This window comes from Elephas maximus, chromosome 22, assembly GCF_024166365.1.
Source record: "Elephas maximus indicus isolate mEleMax1 chromosome 22, mEleMax1 primary haplotype, whole genome shotgun sequence".
NCBI classification, from domain to species: Eukaryota; Metazoa; Chordata; class Mammalia; order Proboscidea; family Elephantidae; genus Elephas; species Elephas maximus.
This window is the reverse complement of record NC_064840.1, coordinates 30,429,589-30,454,413: the sequence shown is the minus strand read 5'-3', so window position 1 is coordinate 30,454,413 and position 24,825 is coordinate 30,429,589. Positions and strand designations below refer to the sequence as shown.

At 49.0% G+C, this 24,825-nt stretch overlaps 1 protein-coding gene across 1 annotated transcript; it reads left to right on the top strand.

Annotated features, from left to right (window-relative positions):
* Positions 1 to 2,690: 2,690 nt before the first annotated feature.
* Positions 2,691 to 21,918, top strand: ASPHD2 (aspartate beta-hydroxylase domain containing 2). Its single transcript, XM_049866446.1, has 4 exons — positions 2,691 to 2,805; positions 9,799 to 10,892; positions 20,043 to 20,156; positions 20,350 to 21,918. The coding sequence occupies exons 2-4, from the start codon at positions 10,085 to 10,087 to the stop codon at positions 20,457 to 20,459; spliced, it is 1,032 nt and encodes a 343-aa protein (XP_049722403.1). The 5' UTR covers positions 2,691 to 2,805; positions 9,799 to 10,084; the 3' UTR covers positions 20,460 to 21,918.
* Positions 21,919 to 24,825: the final 2,907 nt, after the last annotated feature.

Below are 24,825 nucleotides of genomic sequence, written 5' to 3'. Positions count from 1 at the left end.
CCCACAGGGTTTTCAGTGGCTGATTTTTTGGTGGTAGATTGCCAGGCCTTTCTTTCTGGTCTGTCTTAGTCTGTTAGCTCCTCTGAAATCTGTTCAGCATCATAGCAACACACAAGCCTCCACTGACAAACAGTGGTGACTGTGCTTGAGGTTCACTGGCTGTGAATTGAACCCACGTCTCCCGTAAGGCATTTAACGTATACTCATTTTTTGTTGTGTTTATTTTCACAAATATTATCAAATTGCTCTCCAAAGTGACCTGTCAATTCCACTTTCTTTTCTGCACCAATTCAGCATTTTTCTCCAGGTTCTACACATTCTCCACTGACTTGCCGTAACCTTGATTGAGCGAGGCATGTTTTCTCTCCGGGCCCAGGGTGACTCCATCTGTAGGAGGAGGGAGTTGGGTGGCCCCCGTGAGTGCATGAGATGGCGTAATGATAGGGTGTGTGGCTCCAGAGTGGGTTGGGAATGACTGCCCTAGAGAAGACAGTGAGAGGAGGAGGATGCTGTGAAAGTCAAGTTGAAGGCAGGCAATTTAGATTGCACTTGGCCCTCTGCTCAGCTCCTCCGTCAATGCAGTGACGATTTATCTAGAGATTTCACCCAAGAGCCCCCTTTGGAAGACGTGCATACCATTTTCCAGGGGAGCTCACCTCTCAGCGGTCTCCCAGAGGTTGGGAGAAGTGCTGGTCCTTTCCATTTTTTAAGACTCCCAGAAAATGAAGATGCATTAATGGTAAACAGGGTTAGCAGAATTGTGTATGTGGTAATAGTGCCATTGGACAAATAAATACTCTTAACAAGCTCACTCACAAATGGAGTGCAATGTAATTGCACTGATCAAAGATAATTACAGGATTTACAGACAGTGTATAATGTACCACAGATAGGGTGATCCAGGAAGGGAACACACATTTATAACTGTACAGAGAATTTATTTCTTTTTCAATCTGTCAGTGTGGTGCCATGGCTGAACGTATTTAGACCTTTGGAGAAGTCTAAATTTGAGGAAATATCTGAATGTAAGATAGACTACCCTTTCCTCAATCTTCCCAGGCCCAATCACTCTTAGGCTGACAGTGAAGAGAGACACCCTATTTAAGTTTCTCAATCTGATGTCTGTGTTCATTACCCCCACTTTGAGCAAAGTGGAGTGCATTTTATGGTTTCTCAGCGTGTGTGTTTTGGTTTCTTTAATAGAAAAGAAGAGAAAAAGTGTTCTTCCTCCTTTGAAGTAGAGAAAAGGGAAGAGAGGACAGGAATGAGGTGGATTCCAGGACATGGCAGAGAGGGATTCTGGAATAATGGAGAAGGTAGATTCTGGGCCACAGTAGATGTGGAGGCTGGGCTGTGGTAGAGGTGAGTTCTGGGAAAGTGATAAGGTAGATTCCCAGACATGCTAGAGGTGGGTTCTGGGACGGGCACAAGACGGATTCTGGGACATAGTAGAAGTGGATTTGGGGGCAGAAATGAGGTCAATTCTGGGTCACAGTAGAAGTGGGTTCTAGGTCAGGGATGAGGTGGATTCTGGGACATGGTATAGGTGGCTCTGGGACAGACCAAAAAAAAAAAACAAAACCAAACCCAGTGATGTCGAGTCGATTCGGACTCATAGTGACCCTAGAATCCACCTGTCCTGTCCCAGAATTCACCTGTCCCTCTGGGACAGGGATAGGTGAATTCTGGGACAGGACAGGTGGATTCTGGGACAGGCCATCCCACTCTGTGCTCCCAGAACCCACCCATGTATGTTTCCTTTGGGTCTTCCAACACACCCATGGCCATTGTTTGTCTCCCACAAGCCTTAGCTCAGGGAGGCTCCCTAAGGCCTTGTCTCCCACCTGATTAGATCCCTGTTACACACTCCCCCACCCTATCTTTCTCTTCGCAGCACTCTGCCCAGCGAATAATTGTGTATTTCTACCTGGGATTACTTCATATGAGTAGTCTACTTCTAGGCAGACTGTGACTCTCTGAGGGCAGGAACCACTTGAGAGCTGCCCATCACTGCAGAGCGAGGGCCAGGCACAGAGAGGTCGCCCAAGAATCATTTGTACTGAATGAATGAGTTTGCCATGAGACGAAGGATCCTGTTTGATTTGAGATTTCATTCCAAGTTTCTGAGAGGCCTTCAAAAGTATATGTTGACTCAATAGATAAAGAAGGAAGGGCACTGGGGAAAGAGGAAGTGAGGGAGGGCGGAAGAGAGAGGGAAAGTGAAAGAGAATAAAAGGGAGGGAATGTAGGAGGGAGAAACTGAGACGGAGACAGAGACAGAGGAAAGGAGAGACAAAGAGAGGGAGAAGAGAGAGAGGCACCCAGGGAGAAAGAACGGAGCGAAGGAAGTAACGCTTGCTGGACTCGATGCATTCACTGCCGCCCGCCTGCGCGCACCCAGGGGCTGGGCGGGCAGTGCGTATTGGTGCACAGGGCCACCGACCCTCCGACACGAGCCTCCCGCGCTGGCACCGCATCTCCAGCCTCCCGGCCATCACCTGCACGCCGACAGCTGGTACGCGGGTCGCGCTCCCGCCCCCACCCCCCACCGCAGGCGGGTCCCCTCCCCGCGGCGGCGCCGCGCGCGGCATTGTGGGAATTGTGGTCCCCGCGGCCCGCGGAGCGCAGCGCGGCGTCGGCACCGGCGGGCGCACCGGCTCGGGCTCGGCTCCGGCGGCGTGGGCCGGACAGCGGCTGGCCGTGGCTCCGCGGCGCGGGCAGGGGGCGTCCGCGCGTCCGCGCCCTCGGGCGACCGCGTCGCCCTGGCCCCTGCATCGGCCCCCGTCTCCCGCGCACCCGGCGCAGGTAAGCGGCGGCTCCGGTGGTGGCCGGGGCGGGAAGGCGGCGGCGCCGGACGAGGCGGTGGCGGAGCCCGGCGGCTGCAGGGCCGCGTCTTCCCCATTCGGCGACGCCGCGCCGAGGATGCTCCGGGACGCCGGCGCCCTGCATCCCGGACCGGCCAGGGGCCCCGCCGCCGAGCGCGCCTTACGTGCTGAGCGCCGCCGCCTGGGCTGTGCTCACGGCCAGGGCCGGACATCCCCCTCCTCCTTGCATCCCATCCTCCTCCGCTTTGCCCCATCGCGATCCTCTCCCTGTCCCACGAGGTAACGCTCCCCTCGACCCCGTCATCCTCCTCCTCGGTACCTTTCCTCGCTTCCTCTCTCCCTCCGCCCAACCCTCAGCATCACCCACTTCCCGTATTCCCCGTGGCGACCCTCCTTCCCTGTCCCATGAGTTATCACTCACCATAATTCTCTTTCCCTCATCTTTAGCTGGTCGCCCACTTTCCCTGTCCATACTCCCCTCTCCATCCTTCTATCTTCCTCTTCTCCTTACTGCTGGTGGTCACCAACTGTGTTAACCTATCCTCTGCCCTCCCCTCTTACCCACTCTGCAGGGTGGGTGGGTGGGTGCTCAACAAGCTGGCAAAGAGAGTGAGGAGGAAAGGTCTCCAGGTCCCCACGGGGGAAGGATGGTCCCAGGGCAGCTCTCTGCTTCCTGGGGAGAGAGGGAGACATGCATCACACACATTTTGTCCAGCACTGCCCTGCTTCTTGAGGGGCTTCTAGGGTGACCTGGTAGAACTTGTATTTGATTGGACATGCTCACCAATTGGCCATGAATTTGGACCCTATTCCCTAAGCAGACAATTGGACCCTATTCCCTAAGCAGACAGGGATTTAAGATCTGGTGCTGCATATTGTTAAAGTGCATGGCTGCAGTGAAATGCCCGCACCCCTACCGTTATGGATTGAATTCAAATCAGTGCCGTGGAGTCGATTCTGACTCATAGCGACCCTATAGGACACAGTAGAGCTGCCCTATAGAGTTTCCAAGGAGCGCCTCGTGGATTCGAACTGCCAATCCTTTGGTTAGCAGCCATAGCACTTAACTACTATGCCACCAGGGTTTCCTGGATTGAATTATGTCCCCCCAAAATATTTGTTGTAAATCCTAACCTCTGTGCCTGTGGATGAAAACCCTGGTGGCATAGTGTTTAAGAGCTACGGCTGCTAACCAAAAGGTCGGCACTTTGAATCCACCAGGCGCTCCTTGGAAACCCTATAGGTTGGTTTTACTGTGTCCTTTAGGGTCGCTATGGGAGTCTGAATCGTCTTGAGGGCAGTGGGTTTGGTTTTTTGGTTTTTATGTCTGTGGTTATAATCCCCTTAGGGAATGGGTTGTCTTTGTTATGTTAATAAGGCAGGGTTAGTGTAGGGTATATAATGAGTCTATCTCTTTTGAGATGTAAGAGAGATTAAACAAGTGGGCAGAGACAGAGATGGGGTAAGATAGATGCCAAGACATATGGAGATCTCCAAGGAAGCAGAAGCTGAAGAGACAAGGACCTTCCTCTGGAGCTGACAGAGAAAGAAAGCCTTCCCCTAGAGCTGGTCCCCTGAATTTGAACGTCTAGCCTCCTAAACTGTGAGAAAATAGATTTCTGTTAAAGCAGCACTAGATAACTAAGACAGAATTTGGTACCAGAATAGTGGCAGGCTGCTCTAACATACATAAAATGTGGAATTGGTCTTGGAATTGGGTAATGGATAGAGGCTGTAAGAGTTTTAAGGTTTCTAATAGTAAAACCTAGATTGTCCTGAAGAGACTGCTGGTAGTATTACAGACATCAAAGGTAATTTGGTGAGGGCTCAGAAGGAAGTGAAAAGAGCTGTAGAGAAAGTCTTATCATCTTAGAAAATACATATGGTGCCTGGAATAGAATGTTTCTGGAAATGTGGATGTTAAATATGTTCCTGGTGAGGCTTTAAAAGAAAATGATGAACATGTGAGATTGGACAATGGAGGAAGGGCGATGCTTTCTATGCAGTGGCAAAGAACTTGTCTGAATTATGTTCGAATGTTTGGTGGAAGGTAGAACTTTTACGTGATGAACTTGGATATCTGGCTGAGGAGATTTCTAAATGAGATCTTAAAGGGGACCGTGGTTTCTCCTCGCTGCTTGTAGTAAAATGCAAGGGGAAGGAGATAGACTTAAAAATGAACCGTGCAAAATAAAAAAATAATATTCCAAGTTTGGACGCATGTCCTAGAATGTTCACCAAGGATGTGGCTACACAGTCTTTTGTTAAAGAGGTTAAGCCTGTGACTGGTGGATCTAACCAACTACCACAACAGAAAAGCCATCAGCTTAGAAGAAGGGGACAGAGAAAAAACAAAAGGAAAGAATGCTGTCTGCTTCTTGGAATTCTACAGGCAGGAAACAGGCCAAAGGAGCTACATCTGTTGTCCTCCAAGAAAAGAAAAGGACCATCCCTGGAGCAGCTCCGAGATCAGCAGAACTGTTGGAAGGGGCACAGGAAGCAGGGCCTTCTCAGTTCCCATGTGTGGTGCCACGGTCTCCTGGATCTCAGAGGGTGGGGCCACGGTCTCCTGGATCTCAAAGAGTAGGGCCACAGCCTCCTAGGGTTCAAAAAGTGGGATCATCTGATCTTCACTAACTTGGTTCCAGAGTATGAGGGTGCCGCTAAGGTGTGCCAGAGGGTGGGACCACCACCCAAAGCTGAGGAAGCACGGTTGCCATGCCCACTCAGATGGACTAGGAGAATGGGGCCACCCAAAGCCAAGGGAGCAGAGTTGCCATCCCAGTGATCCTGGAAGGTGGAGGTGAAGGAAGCCCAGGGTCAAGCGAGGGGCCTCCACCCAAGATCCAGAGACCATGGCCAACACCCAGAGTCTGGAGGGCAGGGCCATTGCCCAGAAGGTCTCAGAGAACAGGGGGTTATTTTCAAGCCTTGAGAACTAATGTCAATTGTTCTGCTGGGTTTTTTACTTTCTTGGTGCCTGTTATCCCTTCTTTCTCTCCAGTTTCTCCCATCTGTAATGGAAATGTCTGCCTTGTACCTGTTCTGCCATTGAATTTTGGAAGCAGATAACCTGTATTCTAGATTTCACAGGTTCACAGATGATGAGGAATTTTGCCCCAGGGTAGACTGCACCTAAAGTCTTTATTTGATTTAGACACTTCAGAAAATGAGATTTTGGACTTGGAGTTGATTTACGACTTTTGGGATGATGTGATGGGGGCAAATGTGTTTTGCATATGGCAATGACATGAATTTGGGGTGTCCACAGGGTGGTATGTTATTCACTGAAGTTTGTCCCCCCAAAATATGTGTTGTACATCCTAACGTTTATGTCTTTTGTTATAATCCCATTTGGGAGTGGGTTGTCTTTGTTATGTTAATGAGGCAGGATTACTCTAGGGTGTCTCTTGAGTCAGTCTTTTTGATATACACAAAAAGATTAAACAAGTGAGCAGAGAGAGAGATGGGGTAAGATAGATGCCAAGACACATGGAGGCCTCCAAGGAACCAGGAAGCAGAAGCTGAAGAGACAAGGACCTTACCCCAGAGCCAGCAGAGAGACAAAGCCTTTCCCTTAAGCCGGCACCCTGAAATTGGACTTGTAGCCTCGTAAACTGTGAGAAAATAAATTTCTGTTCTTTAAAGCTATCCACTCATGGTATTTCTGTTAGAGCAGCGCTCTAGTGTCTAGCGTCTATAACTAAGATACCTACTGAGGACAGAAATGAAAGATAAAAATGAGCAGATGTGTGAAGGAAGCTGGAAGTTTCCGTGGTCACTGATATGGGAGCTGTGGGAAGAGAAATCAGTGCCTCTGGTGGGAGGCGGGGGGACGGGGGAGGGTTTGTTACTGGGTGGCTCTGAGGGTCGAATGTTGGAGCCAGTGCTTAAAAAACTGTCCATCCCCCTACAAATGTAAGGGTTTCTTTTTCTGTCACAGTTCAACTGTGAGCTTGTAAATCCATCTCTGGGCTTGGGGCCCTGCCAGCATACTTTGACTGAAAGTAACTGACGGGTAGGAAAAGTGCTAATAACTTCAGCTCCAGGTGCTGCTTACGATCTTGTGAGGAGGGTCCGGAGCTTTGGCTGCCTACTGTTTACAGGGCGGCCTTTGAGAGGGTTCGAGGCTGGCTTTTTACAGAACATGACTTCCCTGAGGAGGGGGTAAACCCCAGATATGTCCAGTGGAGAGATTTCGTTATCATCTGCCCTATTTTCTATGTCTGCCTTTTGATTGACTCTAGTGATTTTTTTTTAGTGATTAGCAGGGCTGGTGGGACCTAACACTTAACAGGTGCTTGCTAAATTATCACCATCACGCTCTTAGAAGGTTTAAGAAAAACCTCTCCTCCTGAGAGACTGAGTTTAAAAGTTCCAATTAGGGATTTAGCTCAGCGACAGGGGAACCCCTTTTAGGAAAAGTGCCTGTGATTTCACAGACAGTAGCTTCACACTGAATTTCAGGAATCCTGGGGTTCTAGGTTGGAGCCAGCTTGCAAACAAAACACCTTTCCCCCAGCTTCCTCTCCTTTTCCTAAAGAGGAACCAGGACGGAACCAGGGCCGTGGAGGGGCTCTGTTTCCATCCAGTGGAGCCCGGCCTTTCCCTCTTCCCCTGAATCTGAGAAAAAAGTGAGAACATGTGAGAAAATTTTAGCTTTCTTCTAACCTCCCCACTCTTGTATTTTTCCTGGAAACATAAGAAATTGCCATGAATGTTCAGCATGTGTGTTTTTGACTTGCTAGGTGCTGTTGAATCAATTTTTGACTCATGGCGACCCCATGTGTTACATAGTAGAACTGCCCCTTTTCCACTAGGCTGTAATCTTTATGGGAGCAGATCACCAGGTTTTTCTCCCGTGGAGCTGCTAGGTGGCTTCGAACTGCCAAACTTTCGGTTACCAGCCAGGTGCTTAGCCATTGTGCCACCAGCGGCTAAACATTATGGCCAAATGGTTCTTTATTCAGCCTCAACTTGGAAGAAGCCAGTAGCCAGTTAATGAGCACCTTAAGTTGCCTTTTCATTTTCAGCTTAGCAAGTCTGGGGACAAAGAATCTGTCTGAGATTTACCTTTAGCTGTTGGAATGCTTAGCTTTGAGATAACCTTTCCACTATGCCTCAGCTCTGGTTCGCCGGCTAAGCAAGATGGAACGCCGTCCATCAGAGTGGTCACCAGCTCAAATTGAGTGCATATGAGTGCATACCATGACACAATCATGAGGGCTTGACATCTGTCATTGTTTCATCTTCATCCAGCAGCATCAGCATTGACCCCATTTTACGGATGAGCAAACTGAGACTTAGAGTGGTGAAGTGACTTGCCCAGGGTTGGAATTAATATTCAGTCTGGCCCATCGGCAGTTTGGGCTCCTAACTTCTTACCGTACTGTAAGAATTTTCAGGCCACATTTAGTCCCTGAGGGAAGGGGAGGGTACCCTTTTCCCACATTTTTAGTTGTCCTCCCATATTCCTGAGAGAGAAGAGAGAGGGTAGAGCACAAACTGAATGTTCTGATTTAATGGGCTCTCACATGAGGGGATGTGTTAGACTTGTATTAGGGGCATAGACCTGGCTGTTCTCATCAGTTTGGAAAAAGCAGGACGGACACAGGGTTTTGGGGAACAGAAGCCAGCAGAGCCAGGGGTTTATAGGTTTAGGCAACTTGACAGTTGGGCTTAGACCATATTTATAGTTATATTGGGCTAATCAGGGTGTTAGACACTGGCTTTAACCATCGGCAAGGTAAGTGGCAAAGCATTTGTGTCTATTTGGAGACTGAGGTTACTGTGCTGTTGGTGGTGAGAAGCAGAGCCAGAGGCCTGGAGGGGCTTATATTTCCATTCTACCCCACTCTTTCACTTTTATAACCCCATGGGGGAGACCAGTAGTTAATCTCCAAGCAGTGACCAGAAAATGCCCTGTGCTGCCACTGATGGGACCCCAGAGAGCTCACGTCCTTTTCCAGTGTGGTAGAAACCTGGGCCTTGTCAGAGGGCAAAGGAGATGAAAGAAGAGTGATACAGTGCTGTGGGAGGAGAAGATAAAATGCAGAGCACGCAGCTTACAGGCTTTTTTTTAATCCTTTTGCCGTTTTTAAGATGCTTTGAATCTAGATTTCACTTTAATAAAAAGTACAGAGATTTAAGGAGAATAGACATTTATTAAATACCTACTACAAAAAAACAAAGGTCCCTATGAGACACGAACAGTTGGTGAGCAACTGCTAATGTAATGGTTGGTGACTTGAACTCACTCACTGTGGAAACCCTGGTGGCGTAGCAGTTAAGAGCCATGTCTGCTAACCAAAAGGTCAGCAGTTTGAATCTACCATGTGCTCCTTGGAAACTCTATGGGGCAGTTCTCCTCCATCCTACAGGGTCGCTATGAGTCTGAATTGACTAAACGGCAATGGGTTTGGTTTTTTTTTGTTGTTGTTTCAGTGGTGCTGTGGAAGAAAGGCCTGGTGATTCGCTTCTGTAAAGATTACAGCCAAGAGCACCCTATGGTGTTCTCCTACTGTGTAACACATAGGGTGGCCATGAGTCAGAATCAACACAATGGCAATAGGTTTTGTTTTTTTTTTTTTAATTTTTTTTTATGAAACAGTCCAGCAAAATGGACAGACACAGGCTTGGAAGTCAGATGGACTTTGTGTCTCTGGCCTGACTGATTGAACTTGGGTGAGTTCGATGGCCTCTCTGAGCCTCAGTTTCATCATCTGTAAAATGGGGATAGTAGCTCCTCCTAGGGATGGCCCAAGGTAGAGAGGACTGCTGTAATTATCAAACCGTACTTGATGCAGAGTGAACACTGCTGACCTTTGGGGAAGTGGGGGGTGGTAGTAAAATGGGAGAAACGATACAAAATTGAGAAGCGTGGTCTCTGCCAACAAGAACCTTACAGAATGTTCAAGGACTTGACATTGCAGCTGACTGTTCCAGGAGTAACATTTATGCTGTTTTATTCCAGGTTTGGACTTCTTGAAAAATCATTTCACAATGACCAGCCACACTTGCTACTATAGCTCTTCTAGCCCACTGCAGTGACTTTTGCCAGGAGTGGAGTGGTGCCCAGACAGCCTTGTCGCTCGTCAATGCCACCCCTGGCAGGACCGGAGGAACAGTGGCGGCTATGCCTCCCCCTGCCCCAACCACCCCTTCCCCCCCGTGCTAACCTGCATGGTGTGGGCACCCCAGGGGCCCTGGAGGGCTGACTGACTGATCCTGCTTCACACCCCAAGAACAACGCCCCCGAGATGTCGCTCCAGTGGCTGGTGGCCTGGAGCTGGTCGCTGGACGGCCTGAGGGACTGCATCGCCACCGGCATCCAGTCCGTGCGGGACTGCGACACCACCGCTGTGGTGACCGTGGCCTGCCTGCTGGTCCTGTTTGTGTGGTACTGCTACCACGTGGGCAGGGAACAGCCTCGGCCCTACGTCTCCGTCAACTCCCTCATGCAGGGCGCAGATGCCAACGGGCTGCAGAACGGGTACGTGTACTGCCAGTCGCCCGAGTGCGTGCGCTGTACCCACAACGAGGGCCTCAACCAGAAGCTCTACCACAACCTGCAGGAGTACGCCAAGCGCTACTCCTGGTCCGGCATGGGCCGTATCCACAAGGGCATCCGCGAGCAGGGCCGCTACCTCAACAGCCGGCCCTCCATCCAGAAGCCCGAGGTCTTCTTCCTGCCTGACCTCCCCACCACGCCGTATTTCTCCCGGGATGCCCAGAAACATGACGTGGAGCTGCTGGAGCGGAACTTCCAGACCATCTTGTGCGAGTTTGAGACCCTCTACAAAGCCTTCTCAAACTGCAGCCTGCCACAAGGATGGAAAATGAACAGCACCCCCAGCGGGGAGTGGTTCACCTTTTACTTGGTCAATCAGGGGGTTTGCGTCCCCAGGAACTGCAGGAAGTGCCCACGGACGTACCGCTTGCTCGGAAGCCTTCGGACCTGTATCGGGAACAATGTTTTTGGGAACGCGTGCATCTCTGTGCTGAGTCCTGGGGCTGTGATAACGGAGCACTATGGACCTACCAACATCCGCATACGCTGCCACTTAGGTAGGTTGCAGGGACGGGTCTCCTGGGGTGCACCCTAGTAAGTACAGCCCATTCGGATTGAGGAGAATCCAGTAGCACGAAAGCTCCAGTAGCCAGAGTGGTGCTGTTTCACATCCTTCCTGTGCTTTTATCAAAACTTGATGACTAACATGTTAATGACTTTGACAGCAGAAATTGAGTCACAAAAGAAACTTGGGACCCGTATAAACCCATCGTAATTTCTGACGGGAGTCCCCGGGTGGTACAAACAGTTAACTCTCTTGGTTGCTAACCCAAAGGTTGGAGGTTCGAGTGCACCCAGAGGTGCCTCGGAAGAAAGGCCTGGTGATCTACTTCCAAAAAGTCGGCCATCGAAAACCCCAGGGAGCGCAGTTCTACTCTGACACACATGGGGTCGCCATGAGTTGGAATCGACTTGATGGCAACTGGTGCCAGTAGTTTCTGACAGGAGCTCTACCCAACAGAACTTTCTGCAATGATGGAAATGTTATATGCATGCATTATCCACTACAGTAGTCAGGAGCCACGTAGGACCGTTGAATGCCTGATCTGTAGCTAGTGCAACTGAGGAACTGAATTTTTAATTTAATTTATTTAATTTATTTAATTTAAATAGCTACCATATTGGACTGTGTGGCATTAGAGCCGAAGAATTTGCTAATGACCACTGAGGTTCATAATGGCATCCCTGAGGCTGTCAGAGGTACTTAAGTGCCTTCTCAGTCATCAAGGATGAAATGACGCTTGGTGTGAAGTGTTTTATTCATATTCTAGGAAAAATGGGTAACATGTATTGCTTGTGTGGCAGTGGTTTTGAGAAAAGGGTCTGGAGTCAGACTGCCTCTGTTGGCATCCCAGCTGCACCAGGAGCCGGCTGGGTTTCCTTGGCCAAGTCATTTCACCTCCCTGAGGAGCAGTTTTCACATTTGGGAAATGGAGGGGGAAAAAAAAAATTCATTCTCTAATAAGATAATGTATGATGTAAATCAGTTACTTACAAGTACCAGGTATGGAGCGTCTTGTTGTTGTTGGCTGCCGTTGTAGCCCCTGACTCATGGCGACCCCACGCACAGTAGAACAAAATGCTGCCTGGCCCTGCACCATCCCCATGATTGGTTGCAGATCAGACTGTTGTGATCCACAAGGTTTTCACTGGCTGATTTTCAGATGTTGATTCCCAGGCCTTTCTTCCTAGTCTGACTTAGTCTGCAAGCTTTGCTGAAACCCGTTCAGCATCACAGCAACATGCACGTCTCCACTGACAGATGATGCTGGTTGCGTATGAGGTGTGTTGGCTGGGAATCGAACCTGAGAGTCTCCTGCCTGGAAGGCGAGAAGATAGAGCTAGTTTTAATAAAGATAAGCTTAAAAACAGCTCAGGGAAATAGGATATTCATTCACCAGAACATCCCATCCTGGTGCATCCTGATGAAGGGATGCTTACCGGGACGATGGCATCACGGGCCAGCATCCGCGATGAGAGGATTGTGCTGAGCTCCTCAGCAAAGTCCAGCTTTAGGAAGTTGGAGGCACTGCTTGTCTCTCAGAGTGAGGAAGGAAGAGAGGAAAGAGGTGTCCTGTATATGAGTTGGAGGTTCATAATTATGTTCTTCAGAGGAGCCTTTGGGCTGCCAGGGCTGAGCCTGAACTGAGTATCCCAGGTCCTCCTCCCCCCTCCCCCCAGAGCAGCTCTGCTTCTCTGCTTTTCTTTGTGGGAATTCTAAGCAAGAGGTGGTTTGAACAGATAGCTCTACAGCTTAAAAAAAAAAAAAAAGTGAAAAGAGCAGGTGACATGCTGGGTGTTTCACGAGTAAAGGCTCTGGCGGATGTGCCTGGGTTACTGGTCAGCAGTGACTTTGAGCCAGTGTCTGAGCTGCTCTGTGCCTCCAGCTTCCTCACCTGTAAAATGGGAATATAGTACTTACCTCACAGAATCACTGAGAGGACTAAACAATGAAGTCACATCTATATGGCTACTTGGCCGAGCACCTGACACCTGACAGGCAGTCAATAAATGGTAGCTAGTAGTTTTCTAGTATAAAAAAAAAAAAAAAAAATTTTTTTTTTTCTTAGTAGTTTTCTAGTAGCTGTCATGATCAAATTACTGTGTTCGACAGTGTGACAGATTGTCCGTAAGACACGATCTCTTCCCTCCAGAAAGAGTGGAAAATGAACAGGCTTTGGAGGCAAACAGATCTGGGCTCAAATCCTGGCCCCATTTACTGAGTGACCTTGGGCAGATCCTTGAACTTCTCTGAGCCTCTGTTTTTTCCTCTGTGAGGTGAAGGTCATGATACCTTCCTTTAAAACTGTTTGGAAGGTCTTAGAATATGTGCAAAGCACTTGGCAGGTTGAAGGCAATTAAAGGGACTCTTTATGTGGTGAGCCCCTCTTTCTGCTCTACGTTGTAAGTGCCTCTTTGTGCTCTTCCTTCCTCACTCTGAAACAGAGGCAGCCCCTCTGTTTGAGATGCATTGATAACTACTGGTGATTGGAATGTGAAAGCTGACAACAAAGAAGAAGAAAAGTAGTTGGAAAATATGGTCTTGGTGATAGAAACAACGCTGGAGATCCCATGATAGAATTTTACAAGACCAAACACTTATTCTTGCAAATACCTTTTTTCAACATCATGAACAGTGACCATACACGTGGACCTCACTGGATGGAAAACACAGGAATCAAACCAACTACATCTATGGAACGAGACGATAGAAAAGCTCAATATCATTAGTCAGCACGAGGCCAGGGGCCTACTGCAGAGCAGACCATCCATTGCTCATATGCAAGCTCAAGTTGAAGCTGAAGAAAAACAAGTCCACAGGAACCAAAATATGGCCTTGAGTATATCCCATCTAAATTTGGAGACCATCTCAAGAACAGATCTGACATATTGAACACTAATGACTGAAGACCAGATGAGTTGTGGGATGACATCAAGGACATCATACACAAAGGAAGCAAGAGGTCATTAAAAAGACAGAAAAGACCAAAACAGATAACAGGAGAGACTCTGAAACTTGCTCTTCAATGTAGAGTAGCTAAAGCAAATGGAAGAAATGATGAAATAAAAGAGCTGAACAGAAGATTTCAAAGGGCGGCTTGAAAAAACAAAGTAATATACTGCAATGTGCAAAGACCTGGAGATGGAAAACCAAAAGGGAAGAACATGCTTGGCATTTCTCAAGCCGAAAGAACTGAAGAAAAATTCAAGCCTTGAGTTGCAATTTTGAAGGATTCTATGAGCGAAGTATTGAACGGTGGAAGAAACATCAAAAGAAGATGGAAGGAATATACACGGTGTCTCAAAAAGAATTGGTCAGTGTTCAGCCATTTCAGGACGTAGCATATGATCAAGAACCAGTGATACTGAAGGAAGAAGTCCAAGCTGCACTGAAGGCATTGGTGAAAAACAAGGCTCCAGGAATTGATGGAATACCAATTGAGATGTTTCAGCAAACGGATACAGCACTGGAGGTGCTCACTCGTCTATGCCAAGAAATTCGAAAGATAGCTGCCTTGCCAACCATTCCCAAGAAAGGTGATCCAACAGAATGCAGAAGTTATTGAACAGTATCATTAATATCACACACAAGTAAAATTTTGCTGAAGATAATTCAAAAACTGTTACAGCAGTACATTGACAGGGAACTGCCAGAAATTCAAGCCGGATTCAGAAAAGGATGTGAAACGAGAATTATTGCTGATGTCAGATGGATCCTGGCTGGAAGCAGAGAATACCAGAAAGATACTTATCTGTGTTTTATTGACTATGCAAAGGCATTCTACTGTGTGGATCATAACAAATTATGGATAACGTGGCACAGAATGGGAATCCCAGAACACTTAATTGTGCTTATGGGGAACCTGAACGAGGAGATATTGCATGGTTTAAAGTTAGGAAAGGTGTGCGTCAGGGTTGTGTCCTTTCACCCTAATTCAATCTGTATCCTGAGCAAATAATGAGAGAAGCAGGATTATATGAAGAACAGGGCATCAGGATTGGAGGAAGACCCATTAAGAACCTGCATTATGCAGATGACACAACCTTGCTTGCTGAAGAGGACTTGAAACACTTATTGATGAAGATCAAAGACCCCAGCCTTCAGTATGGATCACACCTAAACATAAAGAAAACGAAAATCCTCTACAACTGGACTAATAAGCAACAACGTGATGAACAGAAAATACTGAAGTTGTCAAGGATTTCATTTTACTTGGATCCACAATCAACAACAGCCATGGAAGCAGCAGTCAAATCGGACAACGCATTGCATTGGGCAAATCTGCTGCAAAGGACCTCTTTAGAGTGTTAAAAAGCAAAGATGTCACACTACGGTGTGCCTGATCAGTCGCCTTAGGTGCCTGAGAAAGCTGGGTGATGAATAAGGAGTCTGAAGAAGAATTGATGCCTTTGAATTGTGGTGTTGGCAGAGAATATTGACCATACCATGGACTGCCAAAAGAAGGAGTAAATCTGTCTTGGAAGAAGTGCAACCAGAATGGTCCTTAGCAGCAAGGATGGTGAGACTTCGTCTCACATACTTAGACATGTTATCAGGAGGGACCAGTTCCTGGAGAAGGATATCATGCTTGATAAAGTAGAGGGTCAGCGAAAAAGAGGAAGACCCTCAATGAGATGGATTGATTTAGTGGCTGCAACAGTGGGCTCAAGCATAGCAACAATTGAGATGGCGTGGGACCAGGCAATGTTTTGTTCTGTTGTACATATAGGGTCGCTATGAGTCAGAACCCACTCGATGGCACCTAGCAACGTCATGAGATGGTGGTGAGGAATGAAGCCACCCTGCAAGGCACCAAGGCGCCCTCTGAGAGCTCAGAGGAAGCGAGGCCTACGGATGGGGTGGTCTGAGAACCTGGGGTGGGGCCATGACCCTAAAGGACAAACAGGGCCCACCAGGGTGGTGCAGAGGAGGGGGTTCCCCTCAGGGACTGGGGGAGCCTTGTCCAGATGTCTGGCTGCTGAAGAGTCTCCAAGAGGAGGGGTGTACACAGGTGGGACAGGTAGGGTGGGAGCAAACCCCAGAAGGCCTCAAATGCCAGGTTTAGGGATTGAGGCTTTGGGCAATGGGAGCAGTGCCTTTCTTTTTAAAGGTTTTCCTTTTTTTTTTTTTTTTTTTAAAGCTTAAGGATATCAGATAGGGAAGAGCGACTGAGGTTGGAGAATTTCAGGCAGGTGGGTTGAGTAGGAAGGGCTGGAAGCAAGGTAGCAAGGAAACTTGGTGTTTGCTTCCTATGTAATGTCTGTGGTACATGTGTACATGCGTGTGTGTGTGTGTAAAACATGCCCACACATACTCTTTTTTTTTTAATTACTAGACTATATTTTTTAGAACAGTTTTAGGTTTACATAAAAATGAAGCAAATAGTACAAAGAGTTCCCCTATACCCTCCCCCCGCCCCCACCCAGTTTTCCCTGATATGAAAATGTTGCATTTGGGTGCTACGTTTGCTACAAGGGATGAAGCAGTACTGACACATTGTTATTTACTAAAGTCCCTAGTTTCCACCAGGGTCACTCTGTGTGTTGTCCAGGCCTGTGGGTTTTGACAAATACAGTGTCAAAACCATTACACCAGTGGATAAACCCACTGCCATCGATTCGATTCCAGCTTACAGCAACTCTGTAGAGTAAAACTGCCCCATTGAGTTTCCAAGGAGCACCTGGTAGATTGGAACTGCCAACCGTTTGGTTAGCAGCTGTAGCTCTTAACCACTACGCCACCAGGGTTTCCATAGCAGTGGATAGGGCCTTCCGTCCCCTTCTGGGCCCAGCTGTTTACTTGCCGCCAGAAAAAGTGGGTCATCCATGTTCCCATGGACAGCAAGAAACCTTCTTGGAAGATGTCCCCTGGGGCGTGACTAGTTCCCCATGGCCAAGGTGAGCTCCATGGTTGGGTTTTCTCAGCATTTCCTTCTTTACACTATCATACTCACATTAATATCAATCTAGGAGGGAAACAGAGTCCCTGGGTGGTACAGACGGTTAACACCCAGCTGCTAACCAAAAGTTTGGAGGTTCAAGTCCACCCAGAGGCACCTCAGAAGAAAAGCCGGGTGATCTGCTTCTGAAAAATCAGCCATTGGAAACCCAGTGGTGCACAGTTCTACTCTAACACTTATGGGGTCACCATAAGTCAGAATCAGCTCACGGCAGGTGGTTTGATTTATTTAGGAAGGAAACAAATATGTTAGATTCTCGTGACCTTGTATGGACAGAAGAGGGCGTCCAGAGACTGAGGTCAGAAGCAGAGTAAGCCTGCTGTCGACCTGGCAGCCACACCTCTGCCAGCTGGTGACCTGCCTGAAGGTGGAGAAGGTGCCTGCACTTTCAGAACCACGCTCTCCCAGTGCCAAGCCTTTCTCCTCTCTCTCTGCCTTCCTTCTGAGTTGTGATTGATAGAATTATCCCTCTGGACGACTGAAACCCCAGCCACTGCTGCTTCATGTAGTCAGCCTTCTTGTTCAGTACCTGCTTGCTGAGCCCTACTACCAGCTACCACTAAAGGTGTCGTGACCCAGTCCCAGCTCTGTGCTGAACCGTGGACAGCTCTGGGAGCACCCCTTACCCAGCATTGTGTATAGGGCTGGGGTGTTCCAACTGCACTGCCACAAACCTCCAGAAAATGAGTAAAAGCCACCCAGACCCTCTCAAGCTAACTAGGCAGATGCTATTGCCGAGGCAGGAACCTGTCCAAATGGCCAGCCCTCAGGAAACCCATGTGTGTTTTTAGCCAATTCTAGATAAGCAGTGAGGCTCTGGTTTTCCTCTTTTGCTTACCTTGTCAGATTTCTGGGCAGTCTATCTGGGCACTGCCAGTGGATCAGGTCATACTCACCTGCCCACCCTGAGTGCTGACCGCCAGCCCCCTGTCGCGGCCACTGGTGGCCAGAGCCCTTTCCCCACCCTTCTCCCTGCCCCCTTCAGGATGGGGGGAGACAAAGCAACAAGGCTGGGGCTAGGGAACAGGCCGAGGCTACACGTGGGGCCTGTCTCTGTCCCCAAGAGCCACCCGAATGCTCTCTCTGGAGAAGTACTGATCGTTCCCGCCAACTAGGCCAGTTGGTGGGTAATAGACAGAGCCCCGTGCCACTGAAGTCTGAGCGGAATGAAGGGGGGAGGTGCAAGACAGGAAGCCGGAGGCTGTCACACCACAGGCCAAGGCCGTTTTTCTGTTGTACCGTGGAGCGTGGTAATGAATCATTTAGTAGCCCAGAGGAAGGGAAGCGTCTTTGTGAAACCCTGGGGTGGACTGTGCCTGCGGAGAACTACCTACCCCTAATAGCCTTCTCCACCTGAACAGGCCAGCGAGGGCACACACGAAAAGCAAATGTGGCCTCTGCCTGGGCCAGGGAGCGGCCGCCTGAACTCCTTTACAACCCTAACCCCCACCTGCAGCTGTTAACAGTGTCGGGAAATCTTGGTTTTAGAGTCACAGGGGAGAGTGCCAGCCTTTTAACAAAATGTGACTACTGATGGTTGAAATATATTAACTACAAGAAAGTCAGCACTCACTTCACTACCACTGCTGCTAATGGAGTAACTAGCATTTATATCGTATCCAGTTTTATAAGAGCCTATTTTTTGGAGACAGACAGACTTGGGTCCAAATCTCTGCTCCAGTAACAACTAAATAATAACTCCTGGCTGGCCACTTAGCTTCTCTAGATCTCAGGCTCATCTTATGGAAAGGAGGGGAAGTGTCATCTATAAAGGGTTTATTTAGCACAAAACCTGTGCACAGGAAGTCTTCGATCATTGGTAGCGATCATCCTTGGTTGCGTAGCAGCTTTGGAAGGTAAGTATGCTAATGTCTCCCTTTTATAGATGGCAGGCCATAGTTACAGAGGTTGCGTGACACCCAAGGTCACATAGCATGTAAGGACCCCAAGCCCCGTCCTTCCCACTACTCCATGTGGCCTCCCTGAATGATTACTCCGTACGCTTCCTGGCACCATCCATTTCTGGTTCAAAGAGTACAGTAACATACTCTGGCTTTTACAGAGAAAGATGTTTGATTTTTGTCATAAATCAGGGGCATTAAATCAGAGCGGGGATGCCAGCTCACTCAGGGTCACCGTTGTCACAGTGAGTTACTGAGACAGCTGACGCCACTGCCCTGACCCCTCTTCCTGCTGGCTCAGCTCTTCCTGACATGTGGGATGGGGCGAATGTGGTGGTGCCTTCATGCACGGATGTCAGAGTAGTGACGGAACCAAGTGTCTCTCCAGACAGACCCTCGGATGAGCAGTGGGACGAGAAAGCCCCCACTCAGCAGCGTTCCAACAGGGCCCTCCTTTCCTGGTCGTGCCACCCTAGCTTGGGAATGCCGTTTGCATTAGGAGCCTGTGGCTCCTGATGAAGGGGTCAGTCTGGTTTCCTCAGACATTTCCTTGGGGTGTTCTCCAGTTTCCCAGAATGAGGCCGAACATGCCATTCTCAGGCCTCAAAATGGATTTAAAGATTGAAACCCCCAGGGGAGAGCACTATGTGTTTAACCTCAACTAGGATAGCCCCGGGTGGCACAAATAAATGGCTAAGCACTCAACTACTAGATGAAAGGTTGGCAGTTCAATCCCACCCAGAAGCGCCTGGGAAGACAGGTCTGGTGATCTACTCCTGGAAGGCCACAGCCTTGAAAACCCTACGGAGCAGTTCTGTTCTACACACGTGGAGTAGCCATGAGTTGGAATCGACTCGATGACAACTAACAGCAGCAACAAGGATGGCCCTAGAAGCTGGACGTAATGAACACGGTTATTGGCGGGATTCTGAACCTGGCCTCCCTCCATCTCCAGGGTCCCTCAGCTGAGTTCAGGAGGCTCAGAAGTGTAGCGCAAGCTGTGGCCCATGTCTTTAGATTCTAGCGGAGTCCACCGCCCAGAACAGACTAGGCCAGTGAGTGGGTTTTACCAAGAAGCATTGTGAGGAGCTGGCTGCTCCACAGTAGTTGCCTGACTGAACTACCCCCACCCCAAAATGGGCACCAGAGGAGAGAGGCAGAAGGTGGGGTATTTTGGAAGTCAAAAGCTCTCACCAAAGCAGAACACCCCCTTATTTGAGCTATCCCTGAATCCTGCCTTTCTTCACTCTCTTTTTTCTGTTCTTCCCCCCGCCCCACTCCAAAGGTCTGAAAACGCCAAGTGGCTGTGAGCTCGTGGTGGGGGGCGAGCCCCAGTGCTGGGCGGAAGGCCGCTGCCTCCTCTTTGATGATTCTTTCCTACACACGGCGTTCCACGAAGGTGAGTGTCTGCTTCCCGGTTCACGAGTCCAGTGAGCTCAGGACCTCACAAAGTCATGCTAGCTAACATCCAGGATCAGAAGGAGGGCGACCTTGCAGTTGGTGGAGGGACAGGCCCAGCTCCTGCCCTGCAGGTAACCTGTGGTCCCTGGGTTCCGGGGCAGTTTGAATCTCTCCTCTCTTGCCCACCACAGGCTCAGCGGAGGATGGCCCTCGGGTGGTTTTCATGGTGGATTTGTGGCACCCAAACGTCGCAGCAGCCGAACGGCAGGCCCTTGACTTCATCTTTGCTCCAGGACGATGAGAACAAGTCCTGTGCTGGAGTTGGTGAGGGGCCGAGGCCCAGCCTGGGCAGACAGTGGTCCAGTCCAGGCCCCGCCCAGGTTCAGAAATTTGCCTCCACAGAAAGCTCTTACTTGGCATTTTCTACCGAATCGGGTCCCTCTTTTTCTGGTTATTGTAAATGGAAATTTTTCAGCTTGTATTTCCTTAGATTTTTTTTTTTTCTTCCTTCCCATCATTTGCTTCTGGGGTTCCTTTCTGGCCTAACTGCGCATCTTCTGACTTTGTGACTAGAGTAGTCTGTGTTCTGTTGCTACCTTGTTTCTCTGGGCTCTGAAATAGAGTCATCAAACGGTTATTTGTCTGAATGTAATAATGTAAAATTTCTTGTGGTCATCTTAAAAAACAAAAAAAAACTACAGACCAGAGAGCTGGAGAATATGGCCTCTGCTGCTGTCCCAGGCATACAGGGGACTGTCCAGCTGCCACAGGCAGGGACAAGTCTGCAATCTCAGCTCTCAGCTAGCCTCATTAGCAGGGTGGAGAGCTGCCAAACACAGGCAGAGGTAGCACACAGCTTCAGGGCCTGGTGAGATGGTCACCATCCTTATCTCGCCCCAGACAGTGGCAGGCCCATGACAGCAAAGAGCATCTCGGCTGGTGGGACTGGAGGCTTTTTTGTAAACATTAACTTTCCTACAAAGCTGAGGCTGGCGTCCCTGAGAGCCAGGGGGCTCCGACGGGCCAGCCGCAGAAAGGGTGATTTGCTTACCTCACTGCCTACAGACGCCCTACTGCCAAACTGGCTCAGAAACTTCCCCGGTGTAGCTGTTTTGAGTCAACAGGGATGAACTTTAAGGCCACCAGGTTGGCTGATAGGCGCTGTGGTGGGATAAGACATCACTCATCCAGTGAAATTCTGGGAAGGCCTTTCTCTGGCAAAACTGGAATCTTAGCGCTGACCAAAGTGTCTGTTTTGGTTTGGAATTTTATTTCCTATGATTTTCCATTTACTTGTCCACATACGAATGTCTGAATGCTGGACTCAGAGGTGGACACGTTGGCCCTGTGTCTTCGCCATTGCACAGGGGGTGTGCCGAGTGACTGTGACCTCAGCCAGCTTGTGTTAGGGAGGACACTGGGAAGACCTCCACGTCCAAAGGGCCAAGGTTATAACAAAGTAAGGTCATTTTGCTGGCTTTTTGATCTATGAAGGACGTACAGCTGTCTCCCAAAGGAAAAGGCCCAAAGGAGCCAGTTTGCCAGCCTCCTGTTAGCCCATGTGTGAAAGCCTAGAGTACCACGTGTGAAAGAAAGCCTACTAGCGACGGCTTTTTTGAATGATGTATTATGGTCCATCTCATAAAGCCAAGGGCGGCATGTAATAGACAGCATGTCACATATACATGTCCAGTGTTTGTATCCGACCAGAAACCAGCAGCTTCTCTGAGGAACAACTGGGAAGTAGACACAGTCTGAAACGGACCAGGTAGTTATTTTACTAGCAAGTGTGCAAAAAAAAGTCTAAATTTGAGTAAAATTTATACACAGATATTTTTCAGTGATGAGATTGCAGGAAAAGGCAGAAATTTCCAACATACCTGAAGTCTTCTACTCACTAGTATCTTGTTAAAGAATCAATGAGGTGCATGATTTCTACACGTACTGACTTTTCCGCGTTTACAAACCAACAACTCACAAAGGTACCTGGCTACCTGTACTGATGTGACCTGGTTGGGGAACAGAAGATAAATAAAGGATCTTGCTGAAAACCTGAGTGGACTGGTGGATATGTAGTCTGTTGGAAAGAAAATGAGACTTGGTGGGAAGCCCCGAGAGGGGTTCTGGTGTGGGTTTGAGGCTGTCGTTTTGTGGTTTGTGTCACAGAGACAAGCAGGACACTAAAAGTGAACATGTCTAGCGAATAAAGCAAAACAGACTCTGAAAATAATGGGAAGGGCAGGGGAAATGAGAGCAGAATCATGGGCTGCTAAGAAACTATTGCTGTCTAACTGGGCCAAGCACGAGGACTTTGGCTTCAGGACAGCTGAGGATTTGGGATCTGTGCCAGGAGTTTGTTCTCATGTGACCTTGGGTAAGTCACTAGGCCTCTCAGAGCCTGTTTGCTCCTCTTTAGAAATGTCTGTTTGAAATGCTTAGCACAGTGCCTGACATTTGTAGGGCACTCAGTGGTGGTTCCCTTTCTGCAATAGCAATGGTTCCAAGCAGTTATAGAGCAACAGGTGGAGATAAGGAGGAGAAGGATTAGATCAGTAGTAGACATAGCCAGTCACTACTTTCTATTGCCTGTGTCTAATTATAGGGGAGGTGGCACCAACAGTTTGTGCTCAATTGCTAACTAAAAGGTTGGCGGTTCAAACCCACCCAGCGGCACCATGGAAAAAAGGCTTGGTTATCTGCTTCTGTAAAGATGACAGCCAGGAAAACCTTATGGAGCAGTTCTATTCTGTCACACATGGTGTCGCCATGAGTCAGAACTGACTCAACAGCACAAGACAACAATTATAGCAAAAGGAGAATGTACCATCAATGGCTACATTTGGAGTCTTTCTCTTATTTTAAAAGCGGGAAGGGTGTCTGGTGGCCAGGAGCCCTGGGAGCAGCCTGGCTGCAGGATGTGTTAGTGTGCAAGCCAGCTTCTGCCCTGCAGTCCTGGCTGGGCTTCCTCAGCCAGCGGACGGGAAGAGACTGCTTGCCTGAGGCCATAAATGCTTCTCACTCTCAGCGTGCATTGCCAACTAGGCAATTGCTAAAATAACTTACATGTGGTAGCAAAGGATGCTCAAGGTGAGAAAGGGGAGCCAACCCATTGGCCCAGCTTCACACTGGCTGCAAATGAGAGCTCCTGCCTTCCACTCAGAGCTGGCTTCAGGTCCCTTTACATATGTACCATCTAGGCCAGACCAGTTACTGGGCTTACATAAGGTCACATCCCACGTCTTCTGATCCCAAGCCCCGTCTTCTGATCCCAAGCCCCTTCTTTCAGGCACCTCCTAATTATCCACAAGGTTACCCACATTGGGATGTGAGCCTTTCTTTAGTGACAGTGATCAAGACTTCTGACATTGAGTGCCCAACACATTGAGTGGGGAGGTGAAGGGTAATTCTGATTCACTGGTTCTTGACTTTGGCTGCACAGTATAATTACCTGGGGAGCTTTTGAGAAATTTCCGATGCCCATGCCGTACCCTCAGACACCCAGAGACACTCCTTACTTTGTCTGCGGCCAGGCATCATACTTTTTAACTGTTCCTACTGTGACTCTAACGTGTAGCTGCAGCTGAGAGTCTCTGCTGAGTAGCTGGAGTGGCAAGGCCTTTGGAACTGTAATCAAACGAGAGTTTTTGTCCTGTCTTATTAGCCAACCGAAATAAGACGGATGCCACACCACCAGTTGCAAGGGAAACAGAGAGTGAAAATTTGTTGTTTGTACGAAGAAGGAGCAACTTGGGGCCTAGCAGCAGAAAGACCAGGAGCTCCCAGCCCCATGGGAGCTTGGAGCTTTTGTGCTCTCCAGTCCTCAGGGGGTGGGACTGGCGCCTGAAATCCAACACCCTGGTCCTTCCCATGTCCATATTTGGAGATCCAGGTGTTGAGTCATTTGTAAACGAAGGGAACTTTCACCTTGTAAATGAGCTTGGGTGCAGCTGTGTGGCAGAAAACATCTTTCTCTTCAGTGAAGTTCAGGTCTGGGGTCAGTTTTGGGGCCACGGAGCTTCAGGTCCTGCGCATGCGCAGAGACCTTGGTTTGCACATGCACGGGATTTTGGCACCAAGTTCAAACCATGGTTAGGGTCCAAGGTGTGGTTGGGCCAAGTCGCAGTTAGAAACCCAGCCTGGCAGGCTGTAAGGGAGGGGGAAACTGCAGCAAAGCGTGGGAAGCCTTGGCGGCGGCTTCAGAGCCAACCAGCTTGAGGTTAACATCTGGGCTCCATCCCTGTGTAATGCTCAGCAAGCCACCTAACCTTGGCCTCCAGGAGTTGGCTACTGTTTTTAACCACCTCTGGCCTACAGTACTCTGATTAGCCTCTGGCAACACCATTACATACTTTTCTCAGCCCTTGCTCTTCTGTGGACCTGAACTATCTATCATCAGCTTCAGGCTGGGCACGTCATCCAGACCTGGCCAATGAGAGCCTTCCAAGCTCCTGGCCTTTCAGAGATTGGGTCAGAGATGGGCACATGGTCCAAGTTCTTTAGCTGGATCACGAAGAAAGAAAAGCAACTTTCCCTGGAGTGTGTTTCAGGGGAGAGGTGAGATCTAGTGGGAAGAACACCTGAACGTGAAACCCACAGAGGAAAACAGCTCCCACCCCGGCGAGAGCATTAGAGCCCTGAATACAGCTCCGCCTGGAACCAGCCTATCT